Source organism: Gorilla gorilla, chromosome 21, assembly GCF_029281585.2.
Source record: "Gorilla gorilla gorilla isolate KB3781 chromosome 21, NHGRI_mGorGor1-v2.1_pri, whole genome shotgun sequence".
Taxonomy (NCBI): domain Eukaryota; kingdom Metazoa; phylum Chordata; class Mammalia; order Primates; family Hominidae; genus Gorilla; species Gorilla gorilla.
The window spans coordinates 19,396,869-19,416,632 of NC_073245.2; the positions used below are offsets into that span (position 1 = coordinate 19,396,869).

At 38.0% G+C, this 19,764-nt stretch overlaps 1 protein-coding gene across 16 annotated transcripts in view; it reads left to right on the forward strand.

The window, feature by feature from the left end:
• The window catches only part of PLCB4 (phospholipase C beta 4), a 411,551-nt gene extending 396,818 nt beyond the window's left edge, over positions 1 to 14,733 (forward strand). For 12 of the 16 annotated variants that reach the window (XM_055373236.2, XM_055373235.2, XM_031004924.3 and 9 more), the window contains 5 exons: positions 2,816 to 2,917; positions 7,046 to 7,103; positions 7,540 to 7,626; positions 10,973 to 11,009; positions 13,179 to 14,733. In XM_055373236.2, the coding sequence (XP_055229211.1) occupies positions 2,816 to 2,917; positions 7,046 to 7,103; positions 7,540 to 7,626; positions 10,973 to 11,009; positions 13,179 to 13,267 (373 nt within the window). In that variant the 3' untranslated portion in view covers positions 13,268 to 14,733. The remainder of the gene's footprint in view (positions 1 to 2,815; positions 2,918 to 7,045; positions 7,104 to 7,539; positions 7,627 to 10,972; positions 11,010 to 13,178) is intronic. The other 4 variants (XM_055373248.2, XM_055373247.2, XM_055373249.2 and 1 more) reach the window with 2 other exon arrangements.
• Positions 14,734 to 19,764: the final 5,031 nt, after the last annotated feature.

A 19,764-nucleotide genomic window follows, 5' to 3' on the forward strand; every position in this document is an offset into this window, starting at 1 on the left:
AACTACAAACCACTGCTCAGTGAAATAAAAGAGGACACAAATGAATGGAAGAACATTCCATGCTCATGGATAGGAAGAATCAATATCGTGAAAATGGCCATACTGCCCAAGGTAATTTATAGATTCAATGCCATCCCCATCAAGCTACCAATGACTTTCTTCACAGAATTGGAAAAAACTATTTTAAAGTTCATATGGAACCAAAAAAGAGCCCTCATTGCCAAGACAATCCGAAGCAAAAAGAACAAAGCTGGAGGCATCATGCTACCCAACTTTAAACTATACTACAAGGCTACGGTAACCAAAACAGCATGGTACTAGTATGAAAACAGAGATATAGACCAGTGGAACAGAACAGAGCCCTCAGAAATAACACCACACATCTACAACCATCTGATCTTTGACAAACCTGACAAAAACAAAAAATGGGGAAAGGATTCCCTATTTAATAAATGGTGCTGGGAAAACTGTCTAACCATATGTAGAAAGCTGAAACTGGATCCCTTCCTTACACCTTATACAAAAATTAATTCAAGATGGATTAAAGACTTAAATGTTAGACCTAAAACCATAAAAGCCCTAGAAGAAAACCTAGGCAATACCATTCAGGACATAGGCATGGGCAAGAACTTCATGACTAAAACAAAAAGCAACGGCCACCAAAGCCAAAACAGACAAATGGGATCTAATGAAACTAAAGAGCTTCTGCATGGCAAAAGAAACTACCATTAGAGTGAACAGGCAACTCACAGAATGGGAGAAAATTTTTGCAATCTACCCATCTGACAAAGGGCTAATATCCAGAATCTACAAAGAACTCAAACAAATTTACAAGAAAAAAACAACCCCATCAAAAAGTAGGCAAAGGATATGAACAGACACTTCTCAAAAGAAGACATTTACGCAGCCAACAGACACATGAAAAAATGCTCATCATCACTGGTCATCAGAGAAATGCAAATCAAAACCACAAGAGTTGCCATCTCATGCCAGTTAGAATGGCGATCATTGAAAAGTCAGGAAACAACAGATGCTGGAGAGGACGTGGAGAAATAGGAATGCTTTTACACTGTTGGTGGGAGTGTAAATTTGTTCAACGATTGTGGAAGACAGTGTGGCGATTCCTCAAGGATCTAGAACTAGAAATCCCATTTGACCCAGCAATCCCATTACTGGGTATATACCCAGAGAATTATAAACCATGCTACTATAAAGACACATGCACACGTATGTTTATTGTGGCACTATTGACAATAGCAAAGACTTGGAACCAACCCAAATGTCCATCAGTGATAGACTGGATTAAAAAAATGTGGCACATATACAACATGGAATACTATGCAGCCATAAAAAATGATGAGTTCATGTCCTTTGCAGGGACATGGATGAAGCTGGAAACCATCATTCTCAGCAAACTATCATGAGGACAGAAAACCAAACACCGTATGTTCTTACTCATAGGTGGGAATTGAACAGTGAGAACAGTTGGACACAGGGTAGGGAACGTCACACACTGGGGCCTTTCGGAGGGTGGGGGACTGGGGGAGGGATAGCATTAGGAGAAATGCCTAATGTAAATGACGAGTTGATGGGTGCAGCAAACCAACATGGCACATGTATACCTATGTATCAATCCTGCACGTTGTGCACATGCACCCTAGAACTTAAAGTATAATAAAAAATAAATAAATAAATAAAATAAATCCATGGCAGAAGCACTTTTCAAAGCAACAGCAGTATTTTAGCTTTTTCTCAAACCCCTGGTGGTTGTGTTTCTTCCTCATGATCACAACTATTATTCTTGGTTAAAAATCTTTGCTTTCTTGACATTTGTCAGCAACATTTGGTCATTGGTGTTTGTTGAATGAATGAATACAGAAAGGTCAATTTCCTAACAAGTTATGGTAAAATCTGAGAGTGATCTTCTTGTGTCCAGAGTTTCTATACATGTTCCTGCTGGAGTGGCTCTAGGGTAGCTGAGTGAGCAACTCTCCAGTTCAGTATTGCCCATCTCTTTGGATGCAGAGCAAATAGCAGTGCCTAGGTAACCTGACTGCTTGGATGCTGGTTTCCAGGCAGTGCTTTCAATAGATCTCCATAGGTTATAGAAAAAAATTTTGTAATAATATACTATGTAGCATTTTAAGTTTTATTCCTTTAGTGCGTGTGTGTCATGCATACACACGCATTCACACATACAGTGGTTGGTCACCTACAAACCTACTTTTTTGCTATTCCCTGTGCTTACTTGAAACCATTTAGTCTCTTTCATTCCTGTGGCTGATAGAAACAGGAAGGCCGTTTGTGATGGTTCGAACATTTTCTCTCTCTCTTCCAGCCCCTCTGATCCCAAATAATATGAAGCAAAACTGAGATCTTTATATTTATGGGCAAAAATACTGTCTCCTCATCACAGGCCATCACTGTCACTTCACCACTAGGTGGCCACTGCCCCTCAAGGATCAGCATCCACACAGCTTGGGGTCCCGTCCCTCCTTTTTCCGAAATACAGAAGTCGATGAGCTCAATAATAGAAAGAAAAAAAAAAAGAGTGAGAGGAGTCAGCCTAGTCATATTGCTATAAACAGAAGTATTTTTGTTTTTTCCATGTTTAAATTATGTCTATATATATAAAATGTAAACTTTACTGTTGTAACCATTAAGTGCATGACATTAAGTACATTCACTTTGTTGTGTACCCGTCACTACCACCCACCTCTAGAACTTTCTCATTTTCCCCAGGTGAATCTCTCTACCCATTAAACACAAACTCTCCATCCCCCCACCTGTTTGTTTTCTTGTTTTTAATACATAGGGAAAGCAAGGAAATGCGAGCACACCAGGCTAAGATTTCTATGGAAAATAGCAAAGCCATCAGCCAAGATAAATCTATCAAGAATAAAGCAGAACGGGAAAGGTAAGTCTGAGAGTGCTCACTGCAGGAATATGGCATTGACTTGAGGACACAGTCTCAACTTTCTTTATGTGTGTACACACACACACAACTGAGACAGCAAAACACTTGTGGCTTTTGACTAGGAATTCTGCTATTATAACTGCAGTGGAGATTTGTTATTATCACTGTAGAACAATCGTCCACATTTTCTGGTTGCTTACTACCACCAGTAAAATTAGTTTACATTCAGTATATATGTGCTGCTTTACAAACAAAGTTGCATAAAATATGACATAATAATATAATTCTTTTTTTTATTTTATTCATTTTTTTTTTTTTGCTTGTTTGTTTTGAGATGGAGTCTTGCTTTATTACCCACGCTAGAGTGCAGTGGCACAATCTCAGCTCACTGCAGCCTCCGCCTCCTGGGTTTGAGCGATTCTCCTGCCTGAGCCTCCCTAGTAGCTGGTATTACAGGCATGCACCACCACACCTGGCTAATTTTTGTATTTTTAGGAGAGATGGGGTTACGCCGTGTTGGCCACACTGGTCTTGAACTCCTGACCTCAAGTGATCTGCCCGCCTCAGCCTCCCAAAGTGCTGGGATTATAGGCGTGAGCCACTGCGCCCAGCCTATAATCAATATAATTCTGAAGCATCCTTCCCAGGTTCCATTGGGTCATTCTGCAAGCCTCTCCCCTGCTCAGGTGTCAGTCCGTTCTGGATGGGCCGGTTCTGAATAGCAGCAACAGTCAGGAGGGCGGTCTTCTTCAGTAGTCCTTCACATGGGGTCATCTTTAAAGCCCCCATCCCGTTTGTCTCATTTGTCCTTATGTTAGGTGAGTTTTCTGGAAGCAGATCAAGGCAGGAATTGAGGTGCTTGTGATTCACTGAGGAAGGGACCTTCAGAGAAAGGGAGTGAGAAAGCAGGAAGGCCCAGGGCAGGCCCTAAGCAAGGATGTGGTCTCACCTAGGGTCCCAGTAACCTCAAATAAAAAATTGCACCACAGATTTGTCCCTCTTTGAAGCAAGAGTACCTGGCTTTTGTGTTTCCATATTAGGCAGTCATTGGCTGCCTGAGAGTGGGGGGAAGGTTTGGTGTGTCCTCTATAGAAGGTGCCAAGTGCAAGCCCTTTAGACACAGCTGGTGAAGGGGATCTGAGGAGCTGTCAATAGTCATGTTACCCAAGGGACAGGCACTTAATTCCCAGCGATCACCTGTGCTGCCCATCATCCACCTCAAGGAACATCTGAGAATACAAATGCTATCAGCTCCATAACCAAGAGCCTGGGTTACGCCACCAGCAGTTAGGGACAGTGGGGTTCCTTCTTTTGGGGGAATAATACCTAGCAAGAAGGTGGCCTTTTGGCCAAAGTCCAACAGAGAAAAGCTGTTTTATGAGCCAGGTGCAGTGGCTCATACCTGTAATCCCAGCACTTTGGGAGGCCGATGTGGGCAGATTACCTGAGGTCAGGAGTTCGGGACCAGCTTGACCAACATGGTGAAACCTCACCTCTACTAAAAATATAAAAAAATTAGCTGGGTGTGGTGGTACCTGCCTGTAATCCCAGCTACTCAGTAGGCTGAGGCAGGAGAATTGCTTGAACCCCAGGGGCGGAGGTTGCAGTGAGCCGAGATCCTGCCATTGCACTCCAGCCTGGCCAACAGAGCAAAACTCTATCTCAAAAAAAAAAAAAGAAAAGAAAAAGATGTCATTCTCTGGATGTTATTCTCAGATAAGCAACTTTGTTTAAGGGCCTTATATACATGGAAATGACACCTTCTTCAGTTTGAAAACATCAAATATTCCAGCCATGATAAAACCTCATTAATTTGAACTGTTTTAGACTATCCAAAGTGAAATATAGAATTAACCATGACAAATGTGCCAATTAATAGCTTTTTACCATCTTTTTCAAATATGTTACAAAGTAGACTTTAGCTCGGTTGAGGTCAAATTATCTTCAATTTGGAGTTACTGCTAACTTAATTAGCAAGGGTCTTAAAATTTATCTTATTTTGAAAACTGTACTTATTTGTTGTAACTTTCTATTTTTATTTGTGGAACTGTATGGGGGTACGTGAGAAAACTTTACATGTATACAATGCCCAGTGATCAAGTCAGGGCATTTAGGTTGTCCATCACCCAAGTACTATACATTTTTGGCTAAGTATTGTCACCCTACTCTGCTATCTCTTATAAGTTTGTATCCAGTGGTTTGTGGTTCCAAAATATCTACAAATTGGCTGTTTTTTAAAAAATAATTTTTCTATACCAAATGATAGTTATATTCTAAACCCATACTGTGTGTATGTTTGTATCCACTTTATGAAACTGAGGAGAAATAAAATTTAAAAATTTGTCATAGCACTAAGAAAGATATATAGAAACTGAAAATCATACTTACATTTTTAGATTAAAGAAGACATTTTAACAGAAATTACCCAATATTTATAACTGAATGACAATGTAAACACTATTTATCAATGTGTAGAGGGTAGTTAAAGTGATATTTGGGGTGAAAAATATAGCCTAGATGCATATATATTTTAAAAGATGTGAAAATTAATGAGCTAACCACTCAAAGAGAATATGAAGTTGGAAAAACAGAGTGAACCCAAAGATCTCTGATGGAAAGAAATAAATTTAAAAAGCAAAAAATACTGAAATAGAAAACAAAATGCAGTAGAGAACATTCAGAAAAACAAAAGCTTATTTGAAAAGAATAATAAATCAGTTAACTTTCACCAAGACTAAAGAAGAGAGAGAAAGCACGAATTAGTGATGTTAGGAATGAAAAGGGGAATTAACTACAGAGAAAAACGCTTTGAAAAACTAAGTCTACTATTAAAAAAAACTACCAATAAATTTGAAACGTTAGATGGAGTGGAGAATTGCTTTGAAAAATATAAATATCCAAAACTGACTGAAAATGGAGAAAACCTGAACAGACTGGCAATAATTACAGAAGTTCAAGGAGTTATAGGTCTTTTCACTCATGAAAAACACTCTACCTCACCAGTAGTCAGGGAAATGCAAGTTAAAACAATGAGCAATGCCATTCCATAGGAGCATCCAACTGACAGAAAGTCTGATAGTACTAAGAGTGGGCAAAGATATGGGGAAAGGGTAACACCCAGACACTGCAGATGGAAATGCAGCTGGGGACAACTGGATTGGAGTAAGGAGGAGCCTGTTCGTACCCTGCCAAGTGGCAAGTCTGAGTATACACCCTACAGCAGCCTTTGCCTGTGTGCACAAGAAGATATGCACCATACTTCATCCACTCATCTGTTTATTCAACAGACACTTATTGTGTCAGGTATTAGAGGGCCCACGCACCCGATCGTTGTAGCGTTGTTTGAAAATAACCTAATTTTTGTTAATGGCAATGAGGAAATAGTGTAGTCTGTTCATAAATTGAAAAGTCAGTACAGCAAATGAAAATAATGAAGTGGTCTGGAACATAGGTGTATCTCTAAAACATAAGACTAAGTGGTAAGCTATGGGAAGAAACCCAGACTATGTTACTCTGTGGGTACATTTAGAAAACACAGGAAACGATGCCACTGTGTCTGGCCAGCAACATCAGCATCACCTGGGAGCTTACTAGAAATTCAGACCTCCCACCCCAGGCCCACTGGATCAAAGTCACTAAGGGGAAGGCACAACAGTCTGTGGTTTTTTTCATCTCTCCACGTGATTGGTATGCACAGGAAAGTTTGAGAAGCTCTTATATTACACATGGGCACATCTGTATGTGGTTTAAAATATTAAAACATGGGTGAGAAGATCCACACTAAATTCACAATAGTGGTAACCTCTGGGGAGAGAGGAATAAGGAAAACTGAATCAGGAAGAATACAAATGGGGCTTTAATTACATCTGGAACTGTTTATTGCCTTTAAAAATGTGAGATAAACATGGCAAAACATTAAAAATATCAGTTAATCTGAGGGACACATACACAGATTTTTAAATATTCTTCTCTGGACATTATATGTTTGAAAATACTGCAATAAAAATTAGAAAAATAAAGCAATAATTCCATCCAGAGAATTTGATGGAATATGGCTCTTTATTATTTGATATAATATTAATTTCATTCAATGTCATACCAACCATTATTTGTGCCCATTGCTTTTAGGCGAGTCAGGGAGTTAAACAGCAGCAACACTAAAAAGTTTCTGGAAGAAAGAAAGAGAGTAAGTATTTTATTATATTTTTGGCATTCTTCCTTTAAAAAACTATAAACAATAACTCGTGCTTAGCCACCAGACCTCTAGCTAATTTGTTTAATTTGATTTTTCTGTACATTAAACGTTCCAACTTCTCTGCTCCCTGAAAGCTAAAATAATGTCTCACTAAAATCTTTAAGGTAATGATTTGGCACCATTTTATACAGAAAATGAAGCCAGGTTTAGTCATGCGTAAGTTCTCTATTATTTTCTAAGATTTTAGCAGGAAAGATCTTCCCAGAAAGAATTATGAGTTTAAACTCTCCAAATTTTGAGATGATTTTTAAAAAAATTATTATCTCTTCCACTTAAATTATAAAGTTACAAGTCATCTCTCATCCCTGTTTTAAGATTGTAACCCAAAGTTTATCAGAATTTTTTTTTTTTTTTTTTTTTTTTGCAGCTTGCCATGAAGCAGTCCAAAGAAATGGATCAGTTGAAAAAAGTCCAGCTTGAACATCTAGAATTCCTAGAGAAACAGAATGAGCAGGTATTTTACCTAAAATAAGTAAAAACATGCAGGCAGCTAGCCAGCTTTGGGATACACATGCCATGGCCCACAGTGACCAGTGGCTTGCATATTGTAATTGAAAGGTAGATAGAAGAATTTGTTGCCCATTACTATATTTTCTCCATTATATCCAAAAAGAAAAGAAAGTACCAGTTTTGGGAGCAGGAGCAGAATCTGGCTGTGCCAAAAAAAGAATATTTGGATAAATTATGGGGATTATGGGAATTCTAAGAATGAAATTACTAAAAGTGAGAGGATGAAAAAAAGAGATTACGAAGTATTTCTCCATTTTCATTTAGAGTTTTATAATTTGCAAACTATAGGCAAGGGATATGATGTTTAAAAGCAAATGAGAGAAACCACCTATTTTCAAACTCAATCTGAAAACGAAGTTTAAAAACCTCCCTGGGGCCTACAGGTGGTATCCAAAGTCATGAGCCCCCATCACTCTACAAATCACTGAGCATGAGTGGATACCATAGTCTTGGTCTTTTTCCCTGCAAGACAAGACACTAAATAAAGAAATATACACAAATAAAGAGTTATCCAGGCCGGGCGCAGTGGGCTCATGCCTGTAATCCCAGCACTTTGAGAGGCCAAGGAGGGTGGATCAGGAGGTCAGGAGATCGAGCCCATCCTGGCCAACATGGTGAAGCCCTGTCTCTACTAAAAATACAAAAATTAGCCGGGCCTGGTGGCATGCACCTGTAGTTCCAGCTACTCAGTTGGCTGAAGCAGGAAAATCACTTGAACCCAAGAGGCGGAGGTTGCAGTGAGCCGAGATCGCACCACTGCACTCCAGCCTGAGCGACAGAGTGACTCCATCTCAAAAAAAAAAAAGGAGTTACCCAAACACCAACTGTTTAGTTAGGCCAATGGGCATATACCAGCACCAAGGTAAATGTATTTTTATCTGGTGCATAGTACAGGTGGGCACCTTTCCAAATGGGCTACAGCCCATCAGCCTTCTACAGTAACCTTTAATTAATGGAAATCCCTCTAGTTCCTATGGCAACAAGACCCTCAGTTATCATTTACATTTCAGACTCTCAGTTCAAATGTTATTCTTTAGGTGTAGTTGGTATAGAAGTTATTATTCCTAGGTAATTCAATTTAGAAACGGAGAGGTTTTGATGAAATATGTACTCGTGCCACATTATTCCTTCCTGTTTTCTCCCATCTATAAAACAATCCTATTTAAGGAATACTTTTTTCCAGAGTAAATGACTCCGCTTGAAGAATACTTAAGTAGGAATTATACTAAAAAGTACCTTTGAGAAAGTAAAAAAAAAAAAAAAACAAAAAAATAAAATCATTTTTTTGTATGGCAATTGGGTAACAGATAAATGTGACTTCTAGTTTCAGATTGTTTACTTTTTGGTGGACAGAAATTTTATTCATCAACATACTTCCCAGTTATGTTTCCCATTTCCTTTTCAGCTAAGTGCTTCTATTCATAAGCAAGTCCACTCCAAGGGGACAATACATGGTTATTGTTCCACAGGTACAATTCATTTGACCAACTCATAAACACATCACATTCTGGTACAAGTTACCTAGCTTATGTTTTTGCTCTTAAAGCACTTTTCAGAAAGTGCTTCTGGGGGAAATATGGGAATATGAATAAGGATAAAGTCACCATCTCCAAAGCTTTAGAAGTCACTTCAGTGATTCAACAATGGGTAGGGATAAGGATGCCTTGGAGAAGGTTTTTAAAAATTCTCCCTAGAAGAAGGGCACAGTGAAAGGTAAGGCACAGTTATGTGTTAGTTAACTAAATTAAGAAACTACTTGGAAATTAATTGTGTTGCTTAGCAACAAGTTTGACTAAAGAATGTAAATGTGCTCAGAATTACTCATCACTACAATAGCGGTGTATGCCAGAGCTAGAGAATACAGTCATCTTGTGTCGCTAGTTTTGGAGCCGAAGTACATAATTTTTAAAAATCAGTTTGAGCTTTTGTCCTAATACATGGCTAATTCAAGCCATACCAGAGTTCTTGCATTAAACTGCTAGATTAGTGATAGCTGTATTGATTAGATTGTATTGGGAGGGTGCTGGCTTTTTGTTGCAGAAATTCAAATAATGTCTTTTAAGGTCTACCACCCACGACTGACACTTTGAGTCACAAGCTTGGGAAAGCATAGAACATGAAAAGGCTTGAGACCTGATAAAGATTTAATGAGATTCAAGGAAAAGACATTCAAGATATCATACTGATGCTTCTGGCAAGCAAAGAATTTGGACTTGAGTTTCTGTGTTAAGCTTTGCTTTAGAAATATGGCCTGTTCAATTGCAAATTCAATCCCAGATCTTTCTAGTATACATTTTTTGGCATTTAAGGGTGAGAAAGCTCTCAATTCACAGTTACTCTGTATGGTACAACACTGTCATGGGTACAGTGCAAAAGATACAGTGACTTCATATCTTTCCTCGTGAAAAGGCAAGGTCTGGAACTATGTAGTATAACTGCCTTCATAACCAGGTAAACATTTCATCATCAAGAGCAGTTCTTTGTCTCCAGACAATGCAAACTTCTATAACAATCTTCTAAATAATTGTTAAATCCCAAGACATTTTTTCTAAGCCAGAGATAAATGTAAACATTCTCCCATAGTATTTCCCTCAAAGGTTTCTTTCTGTTCTCCTGTGACCCTACTCCTAATCGGTGTCCCAAATCTCCCCTTCCAAAGCAAGGCCTGGAATGGATTCAGTCCATTAGCTAAACCAGTGTTGGGGGCACTGGCAGAAACAAACCAGGCGTCAGTATGTTTTGGTCCTGATTCTGGATCCTCACCTTCTAGGTTATTTGTAAGCCACTTTATGTCCTTGCCTACTTGGTCAGCCAACTATTCACTTAACACTCTGAAGGTTGGGGATGTTTTTCCTACTTGAGTTTTTTCATAGACTTCCCAGCTACACAGTATATCTCATCTGTCTTGACATGTACCATTTCAAACATTAACGACTCCATTACTGTCACACACTCGAGTCTCAAAAATTGATTTTTATCATCAATCCTATCATTTAATAAAGAGAGGTAAAAGGTTTTGCTTAAAGGCCAGGTTCTCCACTTACTGCTACAGAAGAGAGGCACAGTCTGGGAATGACAGGCGTTGGTTGTTTGTTTTGTTTCTTTTTTTTCTGTTGAGATCAACTAGGGGAAAGTTTGTCACTGAGGGGTGTGTACATGTTTTATCCTTAGCTTTTTGCTTTTCTGTATATGGTTTTGCATTCATTTTTCAAATTCACTTCAATATTCATTTATTTTCTTTGTTTTGTATGTATGACTCAATTTTGACATTACTATTTTTGTACAAACAGCTTTTGAAATCCTGTCATGCAGTGTCCCAAACGCAAGGTAGGACCGAAACTCTGATAAGCAAGACGTTGCTTTCCTTCTCGACTACGTCCGTATTCTCTGTGCAGTCTCCATTTATGAGTCACATCTGGTCATAACTAATATCTGAAGGGTTTGGATTTAAAAGCTTGACTATTCCATGCTTGGATTTCTGATGTCATATTCATGCCAAAATGCCCTAAGTCTTTAGAGAATTACTTCTGAGGGTATTTGAACCTGTATTTTCTATTGCAGATCTAGGAAACAGATCATGGTAATAAAGACATAACCAGAACAGTGATGTGCAGCTGTCATTTGGACTGACCAGAGCTAAGACAGGGTCACAGAGTCAGGTCACTCACAAATGTTAATATGACTCCAATTAATTTTTAAAGCACCTGCTAAAAGTTGGTTGGTGGTTTTTAATGATGGAGCTGTGCTCTGCATGTAGAAACCTTACACGATGACTCTTGTCATGCTCTCTGCTAAGTCCCATCTGCCAAAGACCCTAATCACTCCTCATAAGTAAGGTGATCATATAATTTATTGTCCATACCAGGATAGTTTTGAGAGTGAAAGGCAGCTCCGTTCGTAATATCTAGGACTACAGGCATAAACTGGAATTGCCTCAGACAAATGAGAATGAATGGTCACCCAACTCATACAAGAACTTAGCTGTTGGAATAGTCTTGTAATGTCCTATGATTCTTCCTTCTACACCGTGGTCAATACTTTCTTCAGAAGCTAAAGGGGAACAAGCACAGAGAATCATTTGTTACTATTTACCGAACTTGGAAGTATTTAATTTCCAGTGCTGATAATGTTTCACTGTCATCCCTTATGAATACTGTTTGTGTCATAGTTTCATGTTTGTATATTTTTCTCCATTTCTTCATTTCTCTATTAGAGTATTACTATACTTTAGGCACAAAAAATATCTGGGCAGAGGGAACCAACCATCCCAAATTTACAAAGAAAGATTTAATTCTTTGGTGTTATTATATCCATCCTCACCAAAATGAAACTTAACGCCAAAATATAGAAGAAAGAAGAAGAAGGAAATAGCAGTATAGTCTGTGGGTTAAATTAATTTTGTCACAAGAATTCATTTGGAAGATGCTTCTCATATAATCTACAGAGTTGACCAAATCCCCTCCCAGTGACCTTCCATTTAGTTGGAATATCTAAGCAGACATAAATAGTAACATCAGGGCACTTCAGAATCTTCATCCGATTTATATCTTCATAGGTCCATGTTTCTATTTTCAAATGTCCTTTATTTCAAAGCAGCATGTCACTAAAAAAAAGAAATGGGCAATCCTTATTCCTCAAAAGATACGTGCATTGGGTTGGGCCAAAGCATCCAGGCTACCAGTTGGATAATAAAAGTCGAAATGTACTATTTGATTTTTTCCTATGTTTCCAAGCAAGTATTTCTCACCAGACACTGCCCCCATCATATCCCCTTTCCTCTTCTCGAATTAGCTGGTTTTCTTAGTGACAATCTGAACTCATGAGGTTGAATTCACCATTGCTTACTTCCTGGTAGTCCATAAAAAGTACCCTAGAGAAGTAAGAGCCCACAGGGATAGAGTTTGCACAATAAGATTCCTGAAAGCCTGCATGTTCCTGTAACATTCCGTTTACAGAAGACTCCAGCCAATCCAATGTAATATGCTCTCACCTGAACTTCTCTATCAATTAGATTTTTAGGGAATTACTTTTAACTAAATTTCAGGCTATTTAGGAAATAAGTTGTACATAAGCAATACTTATTCTAAATGTGATAAAATTATCTACACACAGTCAAAGCAACGTGTCAATCTGTAGAAACTAAATCAAACAGTTTGTGGTATAGTCTAAAGATAAAGCAAGTGGTCTACCCTCTTCTCAAGTGGTTCTCCTGGCACTGTGTAAACCAGTCCCCAAAATTTAATGTGTATAAAAACTTCCTGGAGATCTTGTTAAAATGAAGATTTTAACTGATTCAATAGATCTGGGGTAGACTCCAAGATTCTACGTTTCTAAGAAGGTCCCAGGCAATGCTGATGCTGCTTGTACATGGACCATATTTTGAGTAGCAAGGATGTGGTGACAGGATCATATTTATGGGAGAAGAGAGGCCAGGGTTGTTAAGTGCCTTCAGATAAGGATTTCAACACACGTAAGGCCATGTTTCTGATGTTATAGGCGAAGGAGATGCAGCAGATGGTGAAATTGGAAGCCGAGATGGACCGCAGACCAGCAACAGTAGTATGAAACTCCAAAATGCAAACTGAAGCAGCAAACCCACAAAGCATCAAAAGACTCACTCACAAACTTCTGAACACAAACTCCATGGATGAAAGCTGTTTATTTTGTTTCCTTTATGTGTAAACAAGATGATATCTGAAACCAGAGAGACTTGGAATGTCTGACTGACTTCTATTTAACAGCTTGAGTATTGCATTTCCTTGGCCAAACAAAAATAGCTACAAATCCACAAAAATTTACTATTCCAGTAAGGCAGAGTTCAACCATTGTTAATACAACTTAAACATGTTTGCTATAAAATACCATCACAAGTAAATGAGCTTGGTGTGAACAACTCTCCTTTGTGATGCCTTAGGACATGTTTGAACTGCAGCAAAAAACAAAAACAAAAAACAGTGCATTAGCAATTTCATAGCAAGTGCATGCACTAGGAAAAGACAACTCTGTCTACAAGTTTATTAGCAGAAGTGGTGGTCTGCTAGACAAATAATTTTGCAAAATTTTTCTACATCTAAGTTACCTCATCAGTAAGTGCCATGTCTCTACCATGCCATCAGAGGCTAATTTCCTGTAAAAGTTGTGGAAATTGTTAGAACAATAGAAAAACAGAGCAGTGTATGTGTGCCAAAACTCATCATTACTCAAAGGAGAACTGTGTTAGGCACATTTAAGAAAGTTTACATCTGACATTGCTTTATAGGAATTGTTTCTGCAGATTCCGGATATTATAATTCACACCATAAAGATTGTGAAGTGGTTATTGGCAAACGTTTGTAAATGTGACCATGTATAAAGTATTTATACTCTTTAATTCACACTGTTAGAGAGCAAAATCATCTAAGTATTGCCACATGACAAGATTAGTAAACAGGAATACTAGAACTATGTTTGCATGATACACAAGCACCAATAAAGACTAATCCATACACAGTTAACCTAATGCCAAATAAATACTGGTTAAATAAATGTATGGCACAGAATACAATTTGACTATCAAGACTTTTAGCATAATGAAAAACCCTCTCTCTATATATATATGTATATGAATTATGTGGGCATTCTTGATACTTCAAGTTCTAGTTTGAAAAAAATACATAACTAATTTAATTTTACACAAAAATATTTATGCAGATTTTCAGAATTTCATATCAGGAAATGACCTTTTTATGTCTGTTAAATATCAAAACAATTTGCTACAGTGTTAATCTGCATGGTCTTTAAGCCTGCTGTAGTTGAGTTGCAGACAGTGCATGAAAAAGTATTCCGCTGGGAATTGAGCCATGCCACCAAAGCCAAGAGGAGCGCATGGAAACCCGGTAGTCTAGAACTAATCAGATTACTGATTTTAGGGCACAGCACCAAATGAATTGTTGTATATGCTTGTAAAAATTGATTCTGTGTGTTCCTCTGAACAAAGCGGAGAAAATGATGATACCATCAATATTGAAATTAAACTTCCAACTTCTCTAATAAAAAATTAAAACACGCATAACACTCGTCAAGAGTATTTGCTCCCAAGACACATTCTAGCAAATGTTTTGCCTTTTTCATATACATGATATCATCGTTATTTTCAAAGGGGGCTTATTAATACCCTCAGCATGTTTTTCACCCAAATGATGCAAAACATGCAGATTCTAGTTGACTTCAGATGTAATAGACTTGTTTTTCTCCTATTTATGATTTGAAGTGGATTCTGTAAAATATCTCTTGTTCTTAGTTTCCTTATCTGTAAAACAGTGGAGTTAGACTACATATCTTTTGGCACTAACATCTCATGAAAAATTATGGTTAATAAAATATCACCACATTTGGATTGCCAATTTTCAAAGATTCTGAGTGGCTTCTCATCATCAAATCAAATCAAATCCAAGAGCTCAACTATGCTCACCATTCTGTAACACTTGACTGAATTCATCACTTGCCTCCTCTTGTTTCTGCTTTGGAGAGGTACTACTAGTTTTTCCATTTTTCTTATTTCTTCCCTGGCTTTTCATCCTCCTAGGCCACCATAAGCATTTATATTTTCCAGTGTTATATATGGAACCAGTTTTTTTTTCTTTAATCCAGGTTACTTTTAGTATTTGAGACATCATACCATTAATCCATTGTAGTAGGATTAAAATGTACACACAACTCAAATGTGCAACAAAAGCATGTGTTACCTGCTATTGTAAGTTCATATTGCACTCAAACCTTGCATTATCCCTTATTATGAAGAAAAATTAATAGCCAATTAAAGTAACTCAGTGTCTTCCAGTTTTGTTTTTTTTAAAAAAAAAACATTTTCAGGGACATGTTTAGTTACTTGAGAGTCAAATCCCCTGTTAGAGATCCCTCCCCATTCAGGAGATCTTGCTTTTTTCCCCAGATGGCATCTGGGTATGAGGGAAGCTCACGTGTCCACCTGGCAATTGGTAGGAGCGTCTGGTTTCCCCATTGTTGGACAGGTCCTAACTGCACTCTACTGCAGCTTTGCAAAGTGGGCCTTTCCACCCCAGTGGTTCAAAGTCCCTGCTCAGCCAAGTCCTCATTCTGGTATCAGTTTATTCCAGCATTCTTCTGGGATATGCAGAACTTCCAGGTCTTTGGGGGCTGTGCAGGAACCAAAGATGCTGTCTCAGGTCCATCCATCAAAACACTACTTTGGTCATTTGTCAGCTACTATGGCCATGTAGTTTCAATACCACAGAGTTTTCTAAATCCAGGAGGCTTGAAATGTTCCAGAGCAATGCCCCAAAAAGCAAGAAGCAAGCAAGCTTTATACTGCCCCAAGACTATCTGGGTTTCTACTACATCTTGCTTCTCCCACCATCAGAACTTTTTGTTCTTATTTGGGAGCCAGGGCACTTGAGTCTCAATTCTTACCTTTATTCTTTCTTTCAGCCCAGAAAAGATATTCAACTCCCATTCCTGACTGATGGAATACCCATACAGTACTATACTTCTCTTTTCCTAAGTAGGTTGCTCTTCACATTTTGGGGGAATAAAAGGCTTCATGGAAAAAGAGCCAGGTTACCAAGATAGGGAAACACATCAGAAAGTACCATCTTTCATCAAATTGAAGGCATTATTGATTATAGCATATACCATTATTTTATATACCACACAAAATGAAACACACTGCCAATTAAACTATAATACCCTATCCGGTGATTGTGAAGGCACATCCCAATTTCAGAGATGTTAAAATGTGAAAAATACATACATCTTGAAATCCATGAAATATGTAGTATTCCAAAAGTAGTATACAAACTCCTCAACCCTAAGCCTTAAAGAGGAGAGGAAATTTTAAAGATAGGACACAAGAGAATCATTTTATCACAAAACTGAAACTGGTTTTGTGGAACTGAAAAATGGTTCCAAAAAGGAACCATTCTGCAACTGAGTTTCAAATTTAGCAATGAGCTTCCTGGAAAGCAATTCAAAAAGGGGAAGAAATCTATCTTTCACCGTCTTTATTTGAAGAATCTTGTTTCCTTTAGCTGTTTCTTTCAATCACATGCCTTTGATTTCTACTTCTTTGCATGTAATTCTCAAATCTATAATTCTAGCCTTTACCTTTCTTTCCCGAAGCTCTGACTCTCCCTCTCAGATTGTCAATAGTTAAATAGGCGGCCATGTGCACATTGTATGTGATTAATTAAAAAAATAGAGACTCTTTCTCCATCTGTCCTCCCCACATATTTTAATAGTCCATAACCAGTGCTAAACCTTGTGGCCATCTTTTTCTGCTCCATCTCATTTCCTCCAGCACCCAATCTGTTCATAAAACCTACGAATTCTGTCCTGTCTTGGAAACTTTCTTATCCTTCCTTATAACTCAACGTTCAGAATTTTAAACTTGCTGTTCAATTTCTTTGCCCTCCAAATCCCTTTTACACAGAGATTAATCTTCCCAAATGACACCTGCAATCATATTACCATTCTGCTTGTAAATGCAGAATTCCTGTCTACTGCCTAAAGAATAATGTTGAAATTAGGGATAACAGCATTCATTTTCTGCCCCCAACATGCCTACTCATTTTAGTCAATATGAATTTATAACTAGTCTTTGTTCACATACACATAGTACACATCTTTTCTAGCCACATTACATAATAATGTTCTATTAAGTCTTGAAAAGCAACTTCCAAAAATGCCATTTCTGAAAAGTTCTCATTCTCCCAAGCAAGAAGTAACCTGCCCTTTTTCATTTATCCATTTATACTTTAAAAGCTATTTAAGCATAAGACTTTTCCACCAGTCCTGACTAATTTCTTTTCAGACTTTGTTCAGTTGCTCTTCAAAGAAGAGGTAGTCACTAGATATCGAATTACTAAGTTATTTTCTATGAAGTAAAATAACCATCTGTATAGCCTCTTGGGCAGGAAATGCCTTTGAAAACAATGAAAACCTAAAAGAAGCTTTTTTGCAAAGTGTCTTTTCAATTCCAAGAAAAATAATTTTTCTCAATACTTATTGTTAGCATACTTTTAAAACAGTGCAGTGATCACAGTGGCCATCAGGGATCTAACAGTGTGGATCCATCAACATTAAGAGATTATGGAGAGTGAAGAAGGAATACCCCTATTATTTTATTGCTGAGGTTATCTTAGGGATGCCTCGTTCAAAACTCTAAATAGCTTCTCCTTCTTCATCACTTGTGCAAATCTAACAGAAGGCCACACATTTCTACAACTTTTCTTTGATGCTTGACATTGAACAGAATCTCAAGCACATATTTTAATTGCATCTTTAATATCATAATAAATCTGGTGGTACCTCTGGGATGAATATTTATGAGCCATCTTCTTTAATAATATTTTGTGGAAAACGTTCTGCTCCATAGGTTAGAATAATGAAAAAATATTAGGTGGGTGGGGGAAGTAGGGAGATGGTTAAAATAGCAGCATCATTGCTTTTACATTAAAAAATGGATGTCTACACTGTACTTATCGTGATAAATGATGCTGTGCCTTTTCCACTCCTTTCCTCTCCTAGCATTACCTTCTTGGAAGTTCAGGGTAAGGGGCAATTTCTGAAGTACTTCATCCTGGAAATTTTTGAGTGTCCAGCACAATAAAATTAGGAAAAATTTCCAAGGAAGGCCAATTTAATATTGTATACCTAATCACTTGCATCAGGACTCAATAGCTTTAGATGAATCAGAATGTACCAAAAGCAAAACAGACAGAAAAAGGATTTGACCATCTGTCATTTCGGAACTTTGATATCATATAATGTGAATGAGGAAATGTTATACTGATCCATCAAAATTGTTTACCCTTTTCAAGCAATTCATGGATTTTCTCAAAATTCACATGCAGCTTTTAACACTGCTATCTTTTGTTTTTCCTTAGACAAATCTTGGTATTTTGTTAGGGTGTGGTATTTGTTATAGCACAGCATATTGAACCCTACAGACTGTACCCCTGTATTATGAATTCACTTCTACTACATCAAGTAGCCATATAAATGGTTATATTAGACATTTCTTCAGCATTGAACTAACTTTATTTGTTCATGGATTAAATATTTATTGGAAAACCACTCTTAACCTCTCTACCCTTGTAACCCAGTTCCAACTCATTCTGCTCACCACACAACAGCCAGTAAGTAGAGAGACAAAGAGTTGGAACAAGGAAGGTGACTTTAGTTCAAAGAGCCAGAAAACTGAGAAGATGGTGGACTAGCGTCCTAAAGTACCATCTTTGGTCAGTACTCATTTCAGACTCTTTATGTTAAGGGTGATGGGAACGGGAGGAGTTGGGATCAAGAGGTGACTGACAACTGCAGACATTTGAGTGCCAACAAGGGTCTGAGGAGGTTGGAAACTTCTTTGTCTTTAGCCAAGTCACAATGTTCCTATAAATCTTTAACAAAACATATTTGCTGACATGCTCTCTCTAATCCCAGAGTATAAATACAAAATTGCTATTTTTGTATTTTATCTGTGTGCCCAAATTAGCCTAGCCTATGTGCAGGAACAGGAAAAGGCCCCTTAAACAAAAATGGGGTCAGTTATGTTAGTTCTTTTAGTGTTTCACTGTTACACACTTCCAACTTTTTCTTTTTTTTGAGACAGAGTGACTCTGTCGCCCAGGCTGGAGTGCAGTGGCACCGTGTCGGCTCACTGCAACCTCTGCCTCCTGGGTTCAAGTGATTCTCCTGCCTCAACCTCCTGAGTAGCTAGGATTACAGGTGCGCACCACCATGCCTGGCTAATTTTTGTATTTTTAGTGGAGATGGGGTTTCACCATGTTGACCAGGCTGGTCTCAAACTCCTGACCTCAGGCAATCTGCCTGCCTTGGCCTCCCAAAGTGCTGGGATTACAGGCATGAGCCACCGCATCCAGCCCTTCAACTTGTTTTTTTTACCAGTAATGCACTCTATTTTAAAAACTTATCAACAGTTTTAGCTTTAGGCGATATTCATAAGGTAGATGGGTGGCATTAATGGCCCCAATTTTTTATGCACAAAATTATTTAGAACAGTGTATAAAATTACCCTAAGGCTATGTGTATACAGTGTAATGACACA